The sequence below is a fragment of the Rhineura floridana genome, chromosome 2 (genome assembly GCF_030035675.1).
Source record: "Rhineura floridana isolate rRhiFlo1 chromosome 2, rRhiFlo1.hap2, whole genome shotgun sequence".
NCBI lineage: Eukaryota > Metazoa > Chordata > Lepidosauria > Squamata > Rhineuridae > Rhineura > Rhineura floridana.
In genome coordinates, this window is record NC_084481.1 from 40,837,830 (window position 1) to 40,862,031 (window position 24,202).

At 42.5% G+C, this 24,202-nt stretch overlaps 2 protein-coding genes across 5 annotated transcripts in view; both read right to left on the reverse strand.

Annotated features, from left to right (window-relative positions):
• The window catches only part of HOXD3 (homeobox D3), a 57,224-nt gene that overhangs the window by 17,618 nt on the left and 15,404 nt on the right, over nucleotides 1-24,202 (reverse strand). The window contains exons 1-2 of one of the 4 annotated variants that reach the window (XM_061608397.1): nucleotides 18,424-18,533; nucleotides 17,243-17,269 (exon numbers count right to left, since the gene is read on the reverse strand). The gene's annotated coding sequence lies outside the window, so the exon portion shown is untranslated. Of the gene's footprint in view, nucleotides 1-3,976; nucleotides 4,345-4,447; nucleotides 4,819-17,242; nucleotides 17,270-18,423; nucleotides 18,534-24,202 lie in introns of those variants that run through there. The other 3 variants (XM_061608399.1, XM_061608398.1, XM_061608396.1) reach the window with 3 other exon arrangements.
• HOXD4 (homeobox D4) lies at nucleotides 11,706-13,406 on the reverse strand. Its single transcript, XM_061612906.1, has 2 exons — nucleotides 12,696-13,406; nucleotides 11,706-12,269 (listed from the first exon to the last, which is right to left on the reverse strand). Exons 1-2 carry the CDS (start codon nucleotides 13,141-13,143, stop codon nucleotides 11,959-11,961), a joined length of 759 nt encoding a protein of 252 aa, XP_061468890.1. The 5' UTR covers nucleotides 13,144-13,406; the 3' UTR covers nucleotides 11,706-11,958.

Sequence of the window (24,202 nt, forward strand, 5' to 3'; positions counted from 1 at the left end):
GAAAAGCCCTACGTTTACAATAGCAGCAGCAGAGGCGGCAGCAGCAAGAACATCAGCAGCAGCAGCAACAAGAACAGCATCTTATTCCTTCAGACAATCTGTAAAGAGAGATGCCTATCCAGATATTTTCTGTTCTACAGACTACTAGCACACCCTGTTTCATCTCCCATTACGGTGTTAGGGAGAGGGGGAGGGGAACGGGATCTGGGATTCAATATTCCATCTTTGTTAAAGCTCATGTAGTCGCTTACCTGTATCCTTGTTTATCCTAAAACCGTCCACTTCGGTCAAACACCGTGGGCTTTCAAGCTTTGAGGAAATCTCCTTGCTCCTTTGTTCTGCAGACAATACTCTCCTAAACCTGATCTTGCGGTCTGCACGAGCATTTCCATAGACCAGTATTCCCGATAGAATAAAAAAACAAGGCTCGAGCTCCAATAAAAAGAGGGCGAATGGATTCTGAGTTCGTCGAGTTTAATGATAATTTTTTTTAATCCTTCACAATCAACCCCAAGGAAAAAAGAAGCCAATTGGCCCGCTTAGCGTTGTGCTTTGTTTGTAAATAACAAGAGATGAGGCCATATACACATCATCATTACAATTATAATCACATAGTTTTAAAAAAACAAAAACAAAAGAGCCGCAGAGAAAGCCTTCTGTAACAAGAAATACAGGCGCTGCCTTAAAATACAATCATATTTGTTCACGTGATCCTGAGAGGGAAGATGACTTTGATTCAGGCTGGAACTTTCACTCAGATTATCTTCTGCAAATCCTCCCCCAGGTATCCTCCATCTAGATGGCTGCGCGGCTGGGATGACCTAACCCGCGGGGCCAAAGGCACCCACAAGCCTTCCTATGGGGGTGGCGGGGGGAAGCGCGTTGAAATAACCGATGCCGCTAAAGGTCCGCCTTCACAGTCCAAGTGCCAAGGGGCATAAGGCAGCGTGGTTCCCAGAGCCCTCTTTACAAATCCGGATTGGCTCGATCACCGTAGCAAACTATTTCTCAGGGTGGTAGAGAGGGTGGCGGGGTGGGGATTGCAAACCTTGTCAGAGAGTCGCGACAAGTTCAACCACCCCAGCAAATTTGGCTTCGAGAATCTTTATAGGATTCTACTAATCCGTGATTAAAACAAATGGGGGTGCTCATGTTAATGGTGGGGGTGGGGCTTTCCCCCCATCGCTCCTCAAAACAATTATTACTTTAGAGCTTCGAGATGAAGAGAGGAAGAAATATGGGTCGCCTTCCGGTTTATCTTGCTTGTGAACTCTCTAGTTCTGTCAAATCTACTGACCAGAGAGGGTGGCGGGAGTTCCGAGCCTTCCAGAACAGAATCATCTCATCCTTTTCGTATTGGTTTTTGTTCAAGAGGACAAACAAAATCCGTAAAGTTGGGTTTGGGCAACACTGGAGATAACAGAGCAACCTTGTCCTCTCTGCCCCGTATTTGGAAGTCTCGCTTTTCTGCCCTTTTATCGCAACGCCCGCTTGTATGTCTGGTTGCAAACCATCTTATGATACAACACTCTGGCGAGTTGTTTGCACAAGTAATATTCCAAGCAAGTCATATTCTTGCACAGCATTATTACATTATTATTATTTATGGTTGTAGCTTTTTTTTGTCTGGTGTCTCTGAAAGTAACTTGGAGCTGTAATGCATCCAACCCTAATCTAGAATCTCCTAAGGTTTCATTACCAGCCAAAGCATGGAGATCTGACAGTAATGTATTACCTTACAATACTCACCAGAAGTGTGTGGGAGCATTTATCTAAATTACTCTGCTTTCTCCTGACTTTGCAAACCAGTCGTAAAAAGAAAAGAAAAAATACATGGGGTATGGTGGTGGAAAGAGATTGCAGTCCAGTTATCGAAGTTAGTTAGAAACTCTTATTGGAAAATCTGCTGTTATCACTTAAAATCTGATAATATGCATCCCATTAAACCCGCTGATTGCAAGGGGAACAAAGCATGTGAGGTGGATCGGGACCTCTCTGTCCTTTCCCTTCAGACATCTTTAGCCACAAAGACCTTCGCCTTCGGGAAGGGGAGGTGATTCCAGAACATGTGGGGTGGGGTAGGATGTGGGGAAGACCCATATATAACTTTTCCTCGTTACAGAGAGTAGATCTGGAAACCTATAGCACCAATCCAGCAAAGGTAAAGGAAGGAGGATGCTGTAAGAGAGAGAAGCAACTTCTAAATATCTTTAAGTGTGGGGGACGGCATCGCACATTCCAGAAGGGCCACCTATAAATTGTGCGGCTAAAACAAACAAGCAAGCAAGCAAGCAAACAACCCGACCAAATTAAGACTGGAAACGCTGCAAGCCAAGTGTGAAGCTCGCCGAGAGTGGAGGGAGGGGGATGGCTCCCAGTTTGGCCGAGATGTGTCTCGGTAAAGGATCTAAGGCTTTTTCAGTCTCAGCATATGTTCATAGAGCAATAAAACGGAAAGATTTACAGTCCTTCCTGGGCCTCCTCTCTCTTTCTCGCCCTTCCACACACCACCCCTCCATCACACACACACACACACACACACACACACACACACACACACACACACACACACACACACACACACACACACACACACACACACGAGAGGGATCAGCATCGCACCCTTCCAGGAATTACTTACGATGATTTATAACAATAAACCCGGCGATTGTCAAACTGATCAAATCTACGGGGCCATATGCAGGAATCAGCGTTAAAGGGCCTTTTCCATTTAGGTTCGGAGTTTCGTTTGGCGTCTCTCTCGCGCGTTCTTTCTGGGACAAACCAGAAATATATATAAAGTGTGTGCGTGTGCGCAAGGGTGTGTGTACAAATTCTGAAAGAGCAGAACTGTTTCTTAGTCACTATCCCAAACCATAAGCATTTGTCATCTTTAAATAACTGAATTAATGTGTTATTGTTTGAATGTATAATTCATAACGTAGGAAATCCTGACGCGCAACGGAAGTAATAAAAACAACAGTCTGTATTATTATTATTATTATTATTATTATTAAGAAAGGTCTCCAAGTAAGGCTTAATAAAGACTACACCGCTTGCCAAAATAAAATTTTTAAAAAAATCAAAATAAAACATGTCCAAACAGCCAAAGTCTTGGAAGGATAGCTTTGTGATATGTGCATAGGTATAAGTTTGCGTGTCTATGTAGTTGTGTGTATCTGCCTATCTCTATATACACACGACAATACACTAACATCGACACGCACACGGAATGCAATCCAAAATTCCCCTTTCGCTCAGCGAAAGAGACTGACCCTGTGTCTTCTACAGAACCGACTAAATGCCGACTGGAGAGGGACCTTTCCCCCTTCTCGGGTATTCCCTCCACATCGCTTCAGATCGCCATCCCTCTCCACAAATATATTCTAAAAGAGCATTTCTGAAACCACCACGTCTTTGTGTCGCGGCACCATACTCGAGCCAAGCAGGGTCGGGAGGGGGTGGTGGTGAAGTGCCCTTAGAATTCATTATCTGTTGGTTAAAGCCTGCCTTGGGTAAAATTTCAACTCGGTTTTATAGCCTTCTATTATGACGCAAAGAAAAATTTACGACCCTTGCTTGAAAAGAAGTTCAGGGCCTTTTCTCACCATTTCAGAATGGGGCAGCAGATGCCCTGACAGCTAGCATTGTTCCCAATAAGATATAAGCAACCAGTAAATCTTCACCCATTTCCCCACACAAGCAGTTTTTGGCCAAGACTCCCCTTTCACTCCCTTCCACCGTGGAACAAGGAAGGATCCCTTCCTTACTCAGTACCAGAATATCTCATAATAAAGAGTAAACATTGGGGGTGTCCGTCCATCCCCCCACCCCACCCCCATATGCCCAGTACAGCTTCTGACTAGGGCAGGGTTGCAAATCAGGACGAGAAGGGCCCCTATTTGTCAAACATTTGACAGCTAACTTCATTAAGGATTTCGAAATATAAAAGAAAAGAAAGAAAATGTGTACATACCGAGCTCCGCTTTCTTTATTTCTTTTATTATTGGTAATTTCCCCCCCCTTCGGCTTTAGCCAAAGAGCTAGGTGTGCATAGACAGAGCCTGCGCCCCTTTGTATATTATATTCTTGGGATCTCTTCAGTTTTCAAGTCTGATAGAGTCCTTTGCTTGGCAGATTAATGACGACTCCGTGTTTCTTAAGGGACGCGCTGAATTAATTATTTCGCCCATCACGTGGTCAAGACTTGGAGAAAAATCTATTCTTATCATCTTCCTTGCACTTTGAGAGGCTGTCTGCTGTGACTCTTCCCTAGCAAAAGATGATTTGGGTCTACATGGTTAGATTTAACCCTCTCCTCCTCTTCCTCCTCCTCCTCCTCCTCTGTAACACACACACACGAAAATAAAAGAAATCAGGGGGGAGGTTTGGCAAACATGGCCGATGAAAGCTATTTGAGGCGCTCCATTGAAAAGTCCCCACTTACTGTACTGTGGAGTGAATGAGGAGTTGTTCTCGATCCTGTCTTCCCCCTCCCCTCCTCTTCCTCACCATAAGGACTAGAGGCGAGGCAATATACAAAATGATATTGATGGCAACGGGAGGAGCCATTCAGCAGAAAGCGGCTGGGAAGCCCTCATCGTAGAAGGTGTCCCGGAGCTTTACCACTCGTGGCTGTGGTGGGGCACAGACAAACAAACACACAATAACCCCTCCTCAGCCTCTCCTGGCTAAAGGGAGATCATACCTCCCTTCAGGAGAGGGTTCCTTTTTTCCCGTTCGAGGCAGGATTCTTTGGTTTTAAACTCCAGCCTTGGCTATTCTCCAAAAAAAGACAAGCCAGCATGTCAAAACGGGGGGGAATCAAAATATCTCTGATAAAAATAGCGCCATTGACCTCCTGGACAGATAAATGTTTTATTGCTGTCAGGGGTGTTTATGTCGGAAGGAGGAATCTTTCATGTTAAAAGTCCACAGGAACTTTCTCAGCGCTCACTCTGTCTGCAAACCGATTCCTAAGGAAGATGGCATAATTGATTCCTAGGAACAACAAAAAAGCCCCGTCTCTTCTCAGAATTTAGACTTCATGTTTGAAATGTGATTCCTCCACCTCTTGATTCTGGTTTATATACACTAATACCCCCTATCCCAAAGCCATTTACCCAGAAATAAATACAGTTAATTCCAATTGACCTTACTTTCTATCAATTAACACAACATTAATGGAGGATACGGCTATCAGTAGCTACTAGCCACAATAGTTACACGCTTTGTACTACCTCCAGTAGTACATGTACTACTACCTCCAGTGTCAGAGGTGGTAGATGCCTCTGAATACCAGTTGCTGGAAACCACAGCAGGGGAGAGTGCTGTTGCACTCAGGTCCTACTTTTGGGCTTCCCATAGGCATCTGGTTGCTCACAGTGACAACAAGATGCAGAACTAGATGGGCCTTTGGCCTGATCCAGTAGGGCTCTTCCTGTGTTCTAATGTTCTTGAGACTATCAATGACAACTGCTGCTATTACTATATTCTACCCCCCACTGTCAGAGGTAGTATGCCTCAGAATTGTAGGGAATCAAAGGTAGGAAAAGTGCTATTGCATTCAGGTATGGTTTGTAGGCTTCACCTAGGCATCTGGATGGGCACTGTGAGAACAGGATGCTGAACTAGGTGGGCCTCTGGTCTGATCTGATCTTCTTAAGTTCTTTATTATAACAATGGCAGAAGTCCATATGGCCATCGATTTCAATGTGCTTAAGGTCTCCGTGCTGTGTTTCCAGCACAGCCTTAGGACACATTCATTCAGGAATTATTCCATTCATCTCCTGAATGGGACTAGTCCAGTTGAAGGATACAACCCAGGACCATTAAAACGAAGGTGGATTCTGCCATGCATTTCAGTAGGGTGTGGATTACATCTCAGAGTTTTGTGGATTCTTGCCTAAAACAGCAGTCTTGACAAACTTGGGAATAAAATCCATTTAAAGCAGTGGGGTTTAGTTTAGAGTAAATATGACAAGGATGGAGCTGTTTGGCTGGAATTCTAATTCTGTGCATGTTTACTCTCAAGTAAGGATGCATAGGATTCTTAGCTGGAAGAAGCTCATATTGAATTCAGTTACTTAAAGCACATCCTCTACCTACTTATGTGAGAGTAAGCCCCACTGAACTCAGTGGAACTTACTTCTGAAAAGACAGGTATAGCATTGCATTGCTATATTACAAGTAAGTTGTCAACTTTTTCAGTTTGTAGGAGGGTTGTGTGTGCTGTCTGTCTGCAGTTTTTCACATAAAATTTGACATGTGACCCTGAGCAGTGTAGCATTCAAATCTTGTCTGGGACATGAGCTGCATGCCACCACTTTTCATCCTCAGCCTCCCATCTGTGATATGGGAATAATAATACTGTCCTACTTTACAGGCTTCTTGTAAGCTTTACACTGCAAGGAATGCTGACCTAATATAAGTGGTGGTGAATGCTCATATTCTATACATGTCTACTCAGAAGTAAGTCACACTGAGTTCAGTGGAGCTTACTCCCAGGTAAGTGGGTATAGGATTGCAACCTAAGTCTTTTTCAACACACACCTCCTAAGATTTGACTAAAGGGTTTAGTAATAACTGGAACCCTGACCTTCAATGTACTTGTCTAGATCCACAGAGCTTATTGCATTTCACCCAGGCACTTAGTGAAGCCAGAGGGATATTGCTGTTGTTCTTTTCAGCTGGGATAGTTCGCATACAACACACACACACACACACACACACACCACCTAGCAATCTGCTTTGAAAATTCCCATCAGTTTGTGGTGAGATCTGAGGGTTTCTGCTGTTGGAGAAAGGCCACCAAAGCCCCCTTCGTGCTGAAATAATTAGTCACAAGGTTCTTTAGGTCCTGAAGAAAACTTGGAAATAAGTTCCACTGAAATAAGTAGGATACTGCCAAATATTTTCTTCAGTGTTAGGGTGCAAGGCACATAAATATATCAAAGAATATTAAAGGCTGAGCGAAAGAGAGTGAAAGTAATGCCACAACCTATTGTAATGTGCTGTCATCTATTATGTTATATTTTGGTGTGGGGTTTTTTTGGGGGGGGGGACCTTTTATCCTATTTTGTGTGAACCCACCTGGAAGCTTTGCTAAAAGGCAACATAGAAATCTTTTAAAGAAGAAAACACATTTAAACCTGGTGGCTGTCATAATTGCTTTTCAGACACAAGCCCCCACCCTTTTCCAGCCACATGTGCTGGGGAATAATCCCCACTGAAATCAGCGAGACAATTCCAAATCCAACTGTAAAATCAAATAATATATTATCTTGGAAGTAACTAAGGCTGGAATTAGTGCAATTTACTTCTGAGTAAATATGCTTGGGCTGAAGTATAAAACTTACTTGAAAGTAATCCTGCAGAACTCAATGGGTTCAAAGTAAGCATCCTTTGCACATTTACCTGGGAATAAGTGCTATTGAAATAAGCACTACTTACTTCTCAGGAAAGGCTAGAATGGGGCAGGGCAGGATACTTCTCAAGATAGGACGCATAGCATCTTCCTGCATACTTCATTAGAATCGAGGTATAGACAGCATCACCCCACAAAACCTCTTTTTTACTGTTTGTGAGCTTATGTTTTGAGATGGCAAACATGTCTCTCTCTTTTTAAAGTGTAAGTAAGGATATTAGAAGATATTATGAATGCTCTTTGGTAGCTGTCTGTTTAAATGTACAATACAATATAAACCTTTATTGCTTTTTGGGGTGTCAAACATGTACGCATAGAGAGGACTTAGACCAAAATAATTTGTATAAATAGTTCTTTAATCAGAGGCAGCAAAAACACTGGCAAAGTTTAGAAAACACCTCAGAGTAGCAACAGGGAACTGCCGTCGGACAATGCAGCTTAATCACAAAGGTCGTGGTAACAATATGCAACTTTGTGTCTATAAGGGAAAGAGAAAGGTCCCCCCTCCCAACTTTAGCATGGTACCAAGAACATCTCCGCATAGTTCAGAAAAAGTATTCTCATTCTCATTACTATCCCCATTAACTCCTTCCCTGAAAAAGTGAGAAAAGATTATAGGAAATGAAAGGGGTGATGAGGCTGTGTGTAGTTTCCTTTTAAAAAATATATAATTTTTGGCCAAATGTTTACATCTCAGGCCCGTCAAGCAGAAACCCTTTGATACGCTGCCACTTCCATCATTCTCTTTCAAGAGTGGACCAACATCATTGCGACCAAGACTTAAGACTTCAAAAAAAAAGGAGCTCAAAGGGGTTTTTTCCTCTCCCAACATGACTTTAAGAGTTTGAACCAAACATTTGTCCAGAGGACATTAACATTACAAAAGGGCTTTGCCCCAGTTCTGTCCCCCCTTTCTTCTTCACACCTTCTTGAGTTCAAGTCATTTAGGTTGAGGATGGATGAGTTACATTGTGAAGGCAAATTTGTCCCATTGACAGCCCCATTCCAAACATGTTTACTCGGAAGTAAGTTCCACTGGGTTCAATGAGGAGTGTTTCCTTTTAAATATGTTTTGCATTACAACCTCTCTGTTTCCTAAACCAATCTTAAGGTGCAGTCTGGCCATATTTATTATGGAAAAAGCCCCACTGAAATAAGTGACACTTACTTCTGAGCAAATATACATAGGACTCAGGACAGCAAGCCTGACCACATTTAAGTAGGAAGTCTGATCCAATGAAGTCAATGGATCAGAACTTCCCAGAGAAGTGTGTTTAAGATGGAGAGCGGGCCAGGCACACAAAGAAAACCCTTTTCTCTTTCCCTCCTCTTTGCCCAATTCTCTCTCGCACTTTTCCAGGATATAGGGCATACTTTCAAGGATCTTACTGTAAGACTGCAGTCCTGTGCACACTTAGTAGGAAATACCCCCACTGAACTCAGGAATTACTTCTGAATAAACATGCCTAGAGGATCAGGCACTCACTATGCCCGCGAAGCTCAGTAAGGCTTGCATCCTATTAATGATGTATCGAGGATCAGGCTGTAAGGAAGCCAGGGCTGTTGGCTTCCCCTCCAAAACAACATGCTGCCATGGGACTCAAACGACTCAACACAGGCCTTAAGTAAACAATGCCTGGCTTCCCTTTTCTTAAATTAAACTAATCCAGAGCTTCTGCTGAGAGGAGAATTTCGGAAGGGACTATATGAAATCTGAGCACGATGAAGAACCAGGGTTGGGGCTGATGCTTTTTTTTATTTTTTAAATGACTTCAGGATTTAGATCTCCACATCTGGGGCCAGGGCTTGCCAACAACAGCTGTTCTCTCGGTGCGGCTTTTTCTGTGCCGCAGCAAAGGAAGGGGACTCCAGGTCCAAGAGGTTAAGGGTTTAGAGGTCATTCCTCCCGGCTGAAATACGGCTAATCGAATAGAAAATTTGTCCTCTGGATGAACCTGTTTCTACAATTTAGCCGAACTTCAGTAAAATACCTTTTCAGCCTCTCAACGTGAAGGCGTCAGAACAGAAGACGTCTCCTACTATGTATGAACGAGGCGCTTTTTGTCATAGAGACAATGACGCAGATAATGAAGGAATATCCATCGTTAATATCGCGGACGGGCAGATATTCAAGGGGACCCCGTAAGAGTCTGAGAAGTAGGCTCAACTAAAAGAGAGAGAGAAAACAAAGGAAGGGCTCCAGGACCTAACACAAAAGAACATGTCTTCTAGGATCCCGATCCTAACTACCTCGAAGTAAACCCTCCTGATTGTCAAGGGTCTGGCTTCCAAGCAGCGTGCTGACTTCGGGAAAAAGCACAAAGGAACTGTTAAGCCACTGTGACTACCATGATCCAGTACAGTAAATATTAATCTCTCGTCATATTATTTAGGAACATCCATCTCTCTTCTTCTCTTCTCCCCTCTCACCTCGCCCTCCCAATCTGTTTTCTAATCAAGAAAAGCGTTCAGAACTTGGTCTGCTATAAGAGGAATCCAATGGGACTATTCGGCACCAATAAAAGAATACAGACCATGATAAATTCCATTCCAGAATCCAGAAAGGTCCATTCTTAGAACTCAGAATTCACCCGAAGGCTGCAGCACTCTGCACGTGAAGTGGGGGGCTGCAGTCCGGGACACACTTGCGTTGGAGTAAGTCTCACTGAACTCAGCGGGCTAACTTCTGAGTAAACATGTCTAGTATTGTACTGTAATTCCCATTGAAATAAGCATGTTTAGACATTGGCTGCTCATTTAAGAGGAAGACCAAGTGAACAGACCAGCTCATCTCCCTCGCTTTCCCCCCAATTGTCAGAAGCTTTGCCTACGTGTGTGTGTGTTTGGGGGAGGGGGCGCCTCTCTTTACTTTGTCCCTATCCAAAGATGTAATTGGGATGATCGTTTTAGCTTCGTTTATGTAACATTTGGATTAGTTAAGATACTTTCAGCAAATCCTGGTTGCTCTTTAAAACCAAAGCAAGACCCACGCACATCGGTGGATGTACTCCAAGGTATACCAAAACATATTCTCATCTCCCTAAGTCTTCTCCCTTTTCTCTAAAATTATATTAAAATATATCCAAGATTTTCCATTTGGGTACAAATAAAAAGAAACCCAAAATTTCCATCCTAAACATGCCCTCCATCCCGGAGTTGTTTGTTTGGATTATTAAAAAAAACACCTCGATAGTTTAATTCAACAGACGATAGTAAAAGTAAACGCCAGATCACCTAGTCTGAATATGAGATCATTTTCCTCCATCTCACAAATCATTTGGAAAGTTCATTCGGTTTTTTGTTTTCGTTTAACGTTGCTTTCTTTTTGTTTATCATTTGTCCCCCTCCCCTGCACAAAGCATCAACAAAAAGAAGCGTTTTTAATTCATTTCATTTCAACAGAGAATGATATTTTGTTCCTCCTCTATAAAAGCTGGAAAACGTTTGCCTATATACAGAAGAATTTTTAAAAGGGGAAGCCGGGAGGAGGCAAGGAAGTTCTCTGCTTTTATGGCGAAAAAAGAAGATTGAGTAACATCGAGGGAGGGGAGTCCATGCTTTCATCCTCTCTCTCTCTGTCTCTCTCTCCCTCCCTCTCTCTCTCTTTTTGGTTCGTCTCTCTAATATTTTCTTATATTTTCCTAACCAACGAATAAATTAATTACTCTAATACAATAACAAAAATATTAAAACAACCCGTTTCATTTCATGCTTTTAAAATATTTCTGAAAAGTGAGAGGCATAGGAAAGCTTTTTGGAAACACCATTTTCAGGAGAATGCAGAGGAGATGATGGAGGGGGAAGAGTTCACATGTTTTTTGCTTTTTGTTTCCAACAGAGACTTCAGTTTTGGAATTACTCAAACGCCCAACCCGGAGTGGCATAGCACGGAGTGGGGGGAAAACAAGAAAAAAATCACGAACTCGGGATGATCAGTTCCCCAAACCCTTCCCTTGGATAGTTCAGACACAACACCAAACGGTTTCCTTTGTAATGGGTGCATTGCTGTGTGTTGACAAAGGAGTTGTATTTTAAAATATTTACGTCTAGCTATCTGTCTATCTAGCCATCACTCTCTCTCCCCCTCATACATATACATATATATATATACATACATATATACATACATATATATATATATACATACATATATACATACATATATATATATATATATATACACATACATATACATATATGCATACACATACATATACATATATCACTTTCTCACCACCTGGATGCAGAGTTAATTTGTTTGATTGAATTTTTGTGCTGTTTTGCACTAATCCTGCGAAGTCCATAATATCTTTTGAGTTTGTCTTCAGTACCTTAAAGCAGGATGAGGACACTTTGGGTGTTGTTAGCAGGCTGCGTGCAGGTTTCTGCTCAGCCGGTATGTTTGTTTGTATGTGCGTGCGTGTGTGCGTGTGTGTGTGTGTGTGTGTGTGTGTGTGCGCGCGCCTGCGTGCGTGTGCAGAACAGTTCAGTTCCGAATCAAACCGGGCTGAAACGGGCCACTTCCAAGTTCCCTACAAAGTTGTCAAGTCAGTCTGACGCTCCTTAGAAACAGTCTGTAAGTGTTGACTGGAGACAGAGGACGAGCTCGAGGAACGGCCCTTCGTGTTGGGCAGTTTGTGGTCTTTTTTCCACTTCATCCTCCGGTTCTGAAACCAGATCTTGATCTGGCGTTCAGAGAGGCACAACGTGTGAGCTATTTCAATCCGGCGGCGCCTCGTCAGATACCGGTTAAAGTGGAACTCCTTCTCCAGTTCAAGGACTTGCTGCCTCGTATAGGCTGTTCTGGAGCGCTTGGGTTCTCCTCCGGTGTAATTAGGATTCACTGAGGGCGAGACAAATAATAGGCAGGACTTAGCAACTACCCCCCCAATAAAATCCTCCAAAACCTAATCTGGACTTTCACATGAGATATTATGGGAGCAAAATGAGTCTCAGTAGCAACCATGGGGCCGTTATATACACCATTACATTTGCTCATAACAGATGGGCATGCTTTCTCCCCCCCTCGCCGCCCCCCCGCCCTTCTCTCATAGACATAGTGGATTTAATATCTCTGAAATGGAACATTCGCATGCCAAAGCACATGGCCAAGAGACCTATTTCCTCGGCCATAAAAATTTATGGCAAGTGTAATTGGCTACCTCGATCTCAACCCCACATCTCTCGTCGTGGAGCCTAGAAAGGACTTGGGGGGGAGATGCGGGGGGGGGAGGAGGAGGAGAGATGGATAGGAGAAGACGATGCTTACCCGAGTTAACGTGGACTTTCTTCATCCAGGGATAAACCACTGCGGGCTGTTTCATTGCTGCTGCTGCTGGTGGTGGTGGTGGTGGCGGCGGCGGCGGCGACCCGTTGGGGCTTTTGAGGTTTGGTGTTTGGTTGCAGGTCCTCGAGGCCGGCATTGGATGCGGTGGACGGTGTTCAGCTTGCCCGGGAAAGTGACTCGGCGGGCCGGATTGCTCCTGCCCGTGACCCCGCGGCTGCACTGCAGAGCCTTGGGCATTGCTACAGCTGTAGGACTGCTCGCTGTAGTTTGACCGTGGATAGATTCCCTGGTGCTGGAAGTCAGAGCCTTGCGAAGCACCGTAATAGTCTGAGCCTTGCTCGGCAAGGTAGCTGTTCTGCAAATATTCCTCGCAAGGGGGAAATTTGGGGTCCACATACTTAGAGTTCACCATATACGAACTCATGGCCATTAATTTCGGAAGGTAGAAAATACTAATTTTTCTCGTGTTGTCTTTTTTTCTCCTTCCACAGAGCCCTCCTACTTGCTGTCAACTGAATAAAGTTAGGCGCCCATGTGACCTGCTCAGCCAATTGGCAGGCAGGGAGGTCTATCACCGGTTTTGTGTGTGCACCTCATAATTTCCACAAATTTCACTTAATAACATACGGGTAATCAAGTGGACCCACATGCTGTCTGAGGATCCCTGTCGTCACCCCCCCCTTCCAAAAGGAGATATGAATACCATAAAACACGATTCATCAATTGATGGTAGCCTCAGTGACACCCCCACCCCCACCCCATCTGCCCTCTCCCCCCCTCCCCCAGGTAAATCAAAGCCTTTTGTCTCCACTGACTTTTCTAACCTTTGATGCCCTTTAGTTTACATTTTGGGAATCGTATGAAAGCATTAGTTGGTTACATTTCAGCAATCAAGGTGCACAGAGATAAAGACAAGAGCGAAGCAAGCACTAAAAATCAGGGAAAGGACAGAAAATCAGAAGACATCAAACCAAAGGGCAATATGATGCACAATGGAACTGCCCTGCCTTTGTCTAGTTGGGGTCAACCAAAAGTTACCATGATCTACTTGGGCAGAACAAAATTAGGCAATGAGTAACTAGCTTCGAATTTACTTTGTAAGTGTCAAAACATGTTTAAACCCCAGATACAGATAAAGAGGAACTACCCTGAGATATCTGAAGTTCATTTAAAAAACAAAAACAAAAAACACATTTTACAATGGCAGTTTTTAAAAGCCAGCTTTAATAAGATAGTTCCAATATTCAAATGTTCATAGCTTTCTTTTAGAGTGCAAGAAAACGAGGCCACTGTTTCCAGTGGCATCGAATGTTAGCATAAAAATCTGGGCATGGAAATGAATACAAAAAAATTGGGTATTATAGCACCTTTTATTACTATTAAAAAAAAAAACATTAACTGGCCCACTAACTTTTTCCTAAATTCTCTGCAAACTAATTATATTGATATGAACAGGTTTATGATGAGATATAAATAACTGTAATAAATTGAGAAAATAAGCAACAAACCAGGAACTCTGAAAAATTGTCCTAGTATACCAGCGAGAGGCAATAGCATCCAACCTGCACGTGTCTTTGGGTGTCTTCTATCTTTAAAACTTCTAACCATTTGCAGAAAGGTGAAGTTTTTGCATCGACCATATATTCCCCTAGAATCGAATCTGTGACTATGTAAATACAACACAAATTCGGTTCTACAGGGTATATATAGACAACGTAATAACATTTTGTTTTCATCAACACAGAGTGGGGCAACAAAAGCAGCGTCAGGGTAGCATTCTGATCCCTCTGACTTTCTTCCGAGGAATGCAAACTACTCTCTGTTGGGGTAAAGGTCTGAAATTATGGATTTGAAGAATGTAATGATTTCATAGGAAAGCGTATCCCCCCCCCAAAAATGTCATTTTTGTGAAATGGAGCTTTATCACAATGTAACGATTTCTAACGACGGGTTGTTCGGACAGCCTGTGTGACAATCGCTCTGGATGCTACACATTGAAAGGTGCACTTGAGGAAATGGAATTGTGCTTAAAACATTTTAACTAACACGTGTTTACATGCAAGAAAAAGAAAGGATTTGAGCTCATTTAATTTTGTCAGTGATAATGATGTTGGTGATGGTGATCAAAATCAATCGCTTTTCAACCCCCAAATAAAAGCCTTCGTCCAAAGGGACCTATATAGGAGAAAGCGAACTATTCGTTTTTAAAAATAAATAAATCAATGGTGGGTTATCATTATTATTGTTGTTGTTGTTGTTAGAAGTTTATGCCATTACCATCGAGTTTAATATTCTCCTACTAGCAGAGAGTATCTGGGCCTTTAAAAAACCCTACACCACTGTCCTTTGGTTTCCATGCAGTAGCGTTTATGGTGAAGGGCAGGGTGGGAGGTCATTCTAAATCATTTACAAACATATCCCTGCGTTTCATTATTTCTACTCCGTCGACAGCAACACACAGGAGTCCAAAAGTTCATGCATTGTGGCTGACCTGGTTCCTCTGTGCTGTCCTGTGGACTCCGCTCCCTTCCCTTCTCCCTCCTTTGAGTACTCTACCCAAACCAATCTTGGGAGAAATTAGAAAATATATATGGAGGGCATGAAGCGTCTGTGAGCAAATGGCTTCTTAACCAACGACCTGCTCCTTTTCTTGACATTAGGGTTTTGTTTTTGATCGTTTTTAATCTCAGAAGGTGGTCTCCTTGGGACAGAAATGAAAGAGCAAGTGGACCCCTTAACGAATTTCACAATCCATACCTGCTTCCTGGGTTGGCTGAAGGGGCATTATCATTTCTGATGAGAAGAATGCATGGGCCAACCCCACCATTGCTCCATTTGATCAATAAGTATTTATCCAAAAAATGCGGAATGTCTCCAAGCAGCCAACTCTATGGAAGATGCGTTTTCAAATATGTTATTTTTTTCAGGGAAAATGGGGAGAGGGGCAGAATCAGGGAAGGCATATGATAGGAATAATAGGGGAACAGATGGAAAAATTATTTTTTTAAAAAAACCATCCAAATATTTTGTGCAATAGCACAGATTTTCATATTTGTTAGACGCTGTGACCTGCGTTTCACCTTATTGCACTACTTGCTCAGACAGGTCAAAGCCAAAGGAGTTATTGATGAACAAAAGCGTTAAATATTCACCTCGTGCTCAACTGCCCATACAAATTCTTTTGATCCACCAGGCACTTTTTGTATTCTGGTTCATAATCAGTATGCTAAAGCTAAGTTTAAGGAAGAACTTTTTTTTAAAAGAGAGGGAAGAAAGAACGAATAGAAAAGAAAAGAATGGAAAAGAAAAGAAAAGGGTGGCTCTGGTTTTCTTTTCTTTTTAAGAGTTTTAAGGCTAGCCAAAGAAAACTGAGGCAGGAGCCAAGAGCATAGATAGGGGCTTCAGCAGGAAAGAAAATGAGGGAAATCCTTTCCCTTTCTTAGTCGTTTACAGCCATCAAAAAGCCATACACAAAACAATATTGCGATTTTAAAACAAGGAGATCAATATTTCAGGCTGGAATTTAAAATTAGCAAAGTAGCTCAAAGCTAACGAAGGAGAGAGAGAGAGAGAGATGCTGTGCTGAAATGAATTGCCTTTAGAGGTCAAGTAACATATGGATATGATGGTTTTCTTTTTCTAAATAGGGAAGGAATTTATTGTATTCCAGGACATTAGGCTAATACTCATACACCACATATAATTACGCCATAGATACTTCCAACCATTGAACTAATAATCATATTTCTTTGTTTCTTTCTCCTTTATTAAAACTGAGCCTTCTCTCTCTCATATTATGTCTTCCTCCCATTTCCCCTACCTTCAGACAATAATAGTATCTATATCCACTTTCCCCCTGTAATTTATATAAATGCCATCCAGTCTATCTCGGGAACACTTCACTGAAATGGAGGAGCAATCTCATCATTGCAACACTTAACAATAACATCATTAACATCACCTTGGTTGCGATCCTATGCTTATTGACTAGGAACATATGTTTCCATTGCTATCAGCAGGCCTTATCCCCAAAATATATTTGTTTAGGCTAAAGAGAGGAGATACACAAGCAGTCAGAGCATAATACTTCATTGATCATTAGTTCATTCTCAAAGGCTGTAAAATCAGACTACAAGTGCAACTGTATTTGAGTCTACACCAAAAGGGGAGGCAACAGTAGAACTTCAGTTCTGTACATGATAAATTCAACATTTGCACAGGGAAACACTGCATCACTTTATCCCATTAAAATGCTAATCCTACTCATTATCTGGAAAGTACTTATGAGAGGCAGAATATGACACCTTGCACCTGTGCAGTCCTGTAATTATCTCCCTAGGAACTGTACGATCAGCTTTTGCTGTGATCTGCGATCATAGACCTGGAGGAGGATGGAAGAACTGAAACTAAAGCCCCAAGAGCCATCCAGCACAAACAACCTTGCAGACACATCAAAAATACATGATCTCTGTTTAAAAGGCAATGTCTGGAAGCCCAGCAGATTTTGCAAAAAGAAACAGTCCACTTACTGTAGATGTCCTTCCATTGTCTCGAACCTGTTGCAATGGGGGGTGGAGGGGGAGAGAAAAAAATAAAGAAAACCATTTGGTATTGTTACATACTTCATGTACTGAAGATATTGATAATAATTCAAAAAAAGTATAACTCAACTCTATGTCTATATCAGCACTTTTAAGGACACAGATACTGCATACCAAGCTGGAAAATTAGCACACTTTTCCTCATTGGTGATTTACCCCTTTTATTCTTTACAAAAAAGTTGTGAAAGAAACCAGGCAAATTAAATATTTCAGTCAATTTCATCCTGCAATTTTAAGTGATCTTTTTGACTGTCAGTTTCAGCTTTATATCTGTAAACTGTTATATCTGACACAGATATAAATGATTCCTTCTTCATCCAAGGAGCTCGCATGGGTTAATCCCAAAGTGACAGAAACCTTACCAGTGTGGACATTCCTGAAGCGTCTTGGCCAAGTATTTATTCAGCGACCTGATTACTTAAAGATCCATGCAATTCTCTCAACGTGAACTGCTAAATATCACTGTGATTGTAGCGTATTTATTATGCTGCTTCCGTAAATAGACCTTCCCTTTTCTCTTTGTGTGTCTTTCTTTTTAAATAAACAAATAAGTTCTACATTATCGCCCACGTGGAGACAGACACACTCTTTAAAAAACGTTTCCAGGGAGAAACAAAGTTCGGTTATTTTCAAACGCCCCCCCCTACTCCAGTTCATCCCATTGCTTGCTTTATCCCTGAGAAGGGCTGAATAAACACTCAGTTCCAGTTTAGCAATAATTCCATAGATGCATCTTGTCGTCTCAAAAGGTTTCTCTCTTTCCGTCCCTCCCTCCAGTTTCCTTCTAAAACAACAGCTAGAACTCAGCGCCGTGATAGGTAAATCTAAGCAAATGAAACATTGAAAGTACAATATCGGCTTAAACCAAGGCTGCCGGTTTTGTTTGTTTATTTTCAAATAAACAAACACACAAATAATCGTCGAACAATTTACTGACAGCTCTTCGAAGCTTGGAGCAAATCCGATGAAGAGCTGTTCTAATAAGACTTTCGGGCTCCCCCGGATTTGATCTAATAATTCATGTACCGTTTCAGGTAACATCACGCGCGAAAAAAAACGTCGCTAGAGAAAGGGGCTCACTCAAGTATGGGGAACAAGGAGAGACTTACTGTGAGCTTTCCCAAAGGGAAGAGGACGGTACCCCCGAGAGAAGCCAAAGTCCTGTCGCTTGGATGCAGGCAGAGGACTCCTGCCTAACTCTTTCCCTATCACTGCTCCCAGGAACGAAAGCATCTGCATTTGTATGCTCTTAAACTAATTTATGGTGGGAATTATATTTTGGCTTGTCAACTCTCAAGCCATAAAACAAAGTTTATTGGAATCACGTGCTTCGAAAGAGCCACTCAGGACTTATCTCGACGGAACAATAAATAACCTCCAGCTTTAAACTTTTATTCACTTAAATAAAGAGGGTCTGGACGGAAGGCGGGAGGGGGGAAAGCCCCACGCGCACCCTGTGCCCTATGAAATTTAAAGGAGTCCAGAATAGGAAGGACCATGCACGGGAGGCCCTGCGTGTCTGCAGGGTTTAGGCCAGGCTTTTAAAAATACTGTAGCGAGTTGGGCGAAGACAGCGGCCAAAGAGGTAGTTTAGCGCTCCCCTTTATTGCTTTTGAGGAAAGGAACGCGTGCATTTCGCCGTGAGTACTGATTCAACATTTATTTGAATGAATGTGTGCGCGGAGGATAGTGGGGATGGGTGAAGGAGGGAGCGGAGACTTTTTAAGCAACACCAAAGGCCATCACCAGATTTGTGGGATCCTTCCTGCTAGCCCCCTGCCTTTCTTTAAGGTCAGGCCCTTGACTACGCGATCATCCAGAGGGCTGCCATGCGCACACAACTCACTTACTTGGGAATAGTCCCGTTCTATAAGAAGGATGGTTCTGGTGTGAACGGTTGGTCATAGGAAGAACGTGTCGATGTCTGATCGCTAAGGAGCTGCCGAAAGTGTATATGTGGGGCTCAGGGGGGGGAATGATTGGCCGATAGCAGAACCTCCATGTGCAGAGGCAGTACAGCAGATGTTGGGTGGGCGCAACAAGGAAGGCCATTACTTGCCGTGCCTGCTCAGGAGCTTCCAAAAAGTATGGCTGGCCACTGTTAGAGGCAGGATCCTTGGGCGACATGGATCCAGGAAAAAGGGATCGCCAGTTCTTATCTTGCGGCCTGTTCTGGGGCTTTCCATACTGACCAAACTGTCTCAAAGCGCAAGGAGATACGCAGGACTTGTAAACGTGATAAAATGACTAAGCCTATTCCTGTCCTCTCCGCCTCCTCCCGAAATCTTTGATAAGTGAAGCTTTCAGGAGGGCCATAAAACAATAAAAAGTCTGGTGTGAACGAAAGGGAGGAGGGAGCAGAGAGGGAGGGAGAAGGAGGGGTGCGTAAGTCAAAGTGGATTTTAAATAAACTAAAATTCGGAAACACCGGAAGTCAAATGTCCCGGGGAAGGAATCACCCTTGCATGACTGATCACTTTTTGCGTCACAAGTTTTGAGTGTGTGTGTGTTTAGGGGGGGATCTATACACAGATATAGAGAAAGAAACATAAAATCGAGGGCAGGGGTAAATGTTCTTCTAGTTGTGTAGGTCAATGGATTGAATCATTGTAAATAATACTCAGATAATAGTAATAATAATAATTCTTATTATTAACAAGGCGAGAGAAAATAAAGGACCTTCTGACATTTAAAAGGATAGGGCAGAAATGTCAATGCGGAAGACCCAGCCCCCCTGACGCTCCTGCCATGTCAATTGATCTTATTATTACAGGGAAATGATTTATGAAAATGAATCCCAAGCATGGGTTAGCATGCGCCGCTGTAACGCATAGGGTTAGGCCCTCAGGAGAAGGTGTCCTAAGTCATGTAGGTGAGCAAGACTTTAGGCATGCCCTTCAGAATCGTTAAGAACATATGCAGTCTCGGTTGATTTTCACCTGATGGAAAGGATGGATTCTTTTTAAGGTTCCCCTGACCAGCACTGTACCCAGGATCGAATTCAGTCAAAGTGTCTGGATGTTTGCATATTGTTATAAACGAATGCTGCCTCCCCTCCCCCCTTCGTAGACACATTACTTAGAACAGTAACAAGAGTTCCGAGGTCTAAATGAAGTATTTTAGTTTAACAGGCGTGTAGATCTGACTGTAAACTTAAGCTGGCCAGTTTTCAACGTCGGAGACAGCAGGTTTCAGTCCACCAGCCACTTACTCCGAAGAAGAAATCTCACTCAAATCCCTTTTTTTTCTCTGGCAGCCAATCCCAACCTTTGGGTCCCCAGATGTTTCTGGATTACAATTCCCATCCATTGTCCATGCTGGCTGGGGTTGACCATTGTCCATGCTGGCTGGGCCTGATGGGAATTGTAGTCCAACAACATCTGGGGAACCAAAGGTTGGGAAAGGCTGCAGGAATACTGCAGAATACATGCCTAGAATTTTGGGCTGTCATAGTTGTGCAAGATGTTGATCAATTGACATTGTTTTCTAGTGTTTTTTTAATCTTTCCAGTCCAAGTACAAGTACGCTCTGCTTTCCAAAGCAAGTGAAGATTCCAGTAACCCAAACGTGAGAAGCTCAAATAAACATATCCAAGCAACGTGAAACACAAAAAAGCCAAGCACGAACAAATCTTTGTGGGGCATGGATTCGGATCAGAGAATGGTCATGAGGCTGTCTGTAAATCAGGCCTCTGGTACACTTAGGTCCACAGTGTTGATAATCTGGAATTCTTGTATTAAACCCAGTTTAAACAAGATCCATTTCATGTGGATTGATTGACACTGATTGATTGGATTTGAATTTGGATGGGACTTACTTTCAGATAAGTGTGCTTAAAGGACTTTGTCTGCCGTCTAGTTCAGCTAGCTTAGTTTTGCCAACCAAATTAACTGAAGTTAAACCTGCTGAAATCCAAGCACTCCTGAGTAACTGGTTTGTGGAAGGGGTTATTTTTGTGATCTGTGTCCAAGTGAATTGTGTCCACCCAGCCCCACCTTCCAAAAATACTAAAGGGTAACCTTGTTGTAATTATCCCAAGAGAGAGTATCATGGGGGGCATGGATGTTTCCTCAGGTGAGATTTAAATAGTTCTAAAACACATCCAAGGGAAAAAATATACACCAGATTCCCTCCCTGATCCTTCTCTCATACGCAGCATTCACATGATAGAAAGGCTCAAAGTCACACATGAAAAGTATTTAATAGCCCCGTTATATACCTGCTTATTAGGAAATAAATCCCAATGAGACTGACTCCCAAGGAAGTATTTAGACGATTACAGCCTCTTCCAATGGAACTTGCTTCCATGTAACTGATGGGACTTATTTTTAAAACATATCCTAGAGGGTGATGCCCTCTAGATATTTTTGGACTACAGTTCCCACCATCATTGGCCATGCTGGCTGGGGCTGATGGGAGTTGAGAGTCCAGCAACATTCTGGAGAACACCATGTGGGCTACCCTTTATATAAGTTAGTGGACTTTGTCTCTATCAAGGGAATGGTGGTTTTCGATTATACCCATTTCCTTTCAACAGTATATTATAGGTTTAAGATGTGAGTTATATCCCAAAGTTGGGCCACAGCCCAATGAAATCAAAGAAAGAGGATTTACTCCAGTTTCACCATATTGACCTCAGTTTCACCATATTGAATTTAGACTTCCCTGGGGCTAGAATCCTACAATTGGACTTAAGCAGCCCAGCTCTGATACAGGCTGAAGCCCTGGCCTTTACCTGATATTGGTCTCAGTGTGCCTTGCTTCCATGACACAAGTTTAGAAATCAGTTTCTGTTCAAGTACTTTCTCTTAATTTGGTTCCTGATTCTGAGTACATTCTTAGAGATGAGGATTTAATGCTGGGAACCTATTCTTGACATTAACACTTCCACTATTGGACATATATTCAAAATTTTCCTAAATTTCCCCTTCCTGATCTGCATTTGGTCTTCTGTTCTTTTTGCAAAAAAAGACCTTCTGGTTATGGTCCAGCCGTCATGATATCAACACTCTAAATTGGGGTTCTTACTGCGGTGACCATCAGATGTTTTGAACTGCAACTCCCATCAGCCCCAGCCAGCATGGGCAATGGTCAGGAATGATGGGAATTGTCATTCACAATGTCTGGAGGGCACCATGATGGCTATCCCTGTTCTAAGTGGACATATGGACCCCTGAGGCTAGATTCAAGAGAGGTGCTTGGTTCCTGCTGTATTATATAGGCCTTTTTCTTGACATAGTGGTAAACCTGCATCTGGACTATACTACTTCAGAGTCCCAGTCACATGGGGGCTCAAGTGATCAAACACTTCACCATATCCTCCATTTAAAAGAAAAGAAAAGAAAATCATGCACATAGACGTTTAGACAGCTACTGTAGAACCCTTATCCAGGACATCTATCCCCCTCCTGCTATCACATTGTTTTGTTTACAGGAAGAAGTCTGTCATGTGAGCCCTTACCTGCAGCCTGAAATGCTAAGCTCCAAAGGGTCATTGCTTTAGGATGCAAAGCTAGTAATATTTATTTTCTAACATGTGCTGCCGGGTGCATGATAAATAAATTGCTGGTCTGTCTCCTGTTCTTGCACAACACAGAGACTGGTTACTCAGTTTAGGCCTTTCATATGAAACACAGCAAAACACCTTAATTTTTCTGCCTGATGTGAGCAGCAAATAGTGCCAATTTGCCACATCCACCCCTGGTCAAAATACTTAGTGCCCAAGGTCAGCCAATTTCATGGGGTCTGAACTGGCAGTTACTAACCAGGAAGGAGACCTTGGAATCATGGTGGATAGCTCAATGAATATGTCAGTCCAGTGTGCAGCAGCTGAGAAAAAGGTAAATTCCATGCTAGGGTTCACTAGGAAATGCACTGAAAATAAAACTGCCAATATCATAATGCCATTATAAATCCATGGTGTGGCCATATTTGAAATCCTGTGTACAGTTCTGGTCACCTCACCTCAAAAAGGATATTGTAGGGTTGGAAAAGGTTCAGAAAAGGGCAACCAAAATGTTCAAGGGGATGGAGTAACTCACTATGAGGAAAGGTGACACCATTTGCAGCAAGTTTAGAGAAAAAGAGAGAAAGAGGTGACATGACAGAAGTATATAAAATTATGCATGGCATGGAAAAAGTGGATAGAGAAAAGGTTTTCTCTCTCTCTCATAATACTAGAACTTGTGGACATCCAGTGAACCTGAATGCTGGAAGATTCAGGACAGAAACTACTTCTTCATGCACCGCATAGTTAAACTATGAAATTCGCTCCTACAAGAGAAAGTGGTGGCCACCAATGTATTTATTTTATTTTATTTATGTCCTGCCCTTCCTCCCAGATTGAGCCCAGGGTGGCAAACAAAAACACTAAAAACACTCTAAAACATCTTAAAACATATAAAAACAAAACAGCTTTATATATATATATATATATATATATATATATATATATAATACAGCTTTAAAAACATGTTAAAAAGCAATTCCAGCAAAGTCACAGATTGGGATAATGTCTCTATTTAAAAGGCTTGTTGAAAGAGGAAGGTCTTCACTAGGCATTAAAAAGATAACAGAAGTGGTATATTTTAGGGGAGGGAATTCCAAAGGGTAGGTGCTACAGCACTAAAGGTCCTCTTCCTATGTTGTGCAGAATGGACTTCCTTGACAAAATGCTATCTGCAGGAGGCCCTCTTGGATGGCTTTAAAAGAGGTTTAGACAAAATCATGAAGGAAAAGGCTCTCAGTGGCTACTAGCTATGAATGCTCTACTCTGCCTCCACATGCGGAGGCAGTATGCTTCCAAATAACAGTTGCTGGAAACTGCAGGATGGGAGAGTGCTCTTTGCACTCAGGTCCTGCTTGGGGGTTTCCCATGGGCAACTGGAC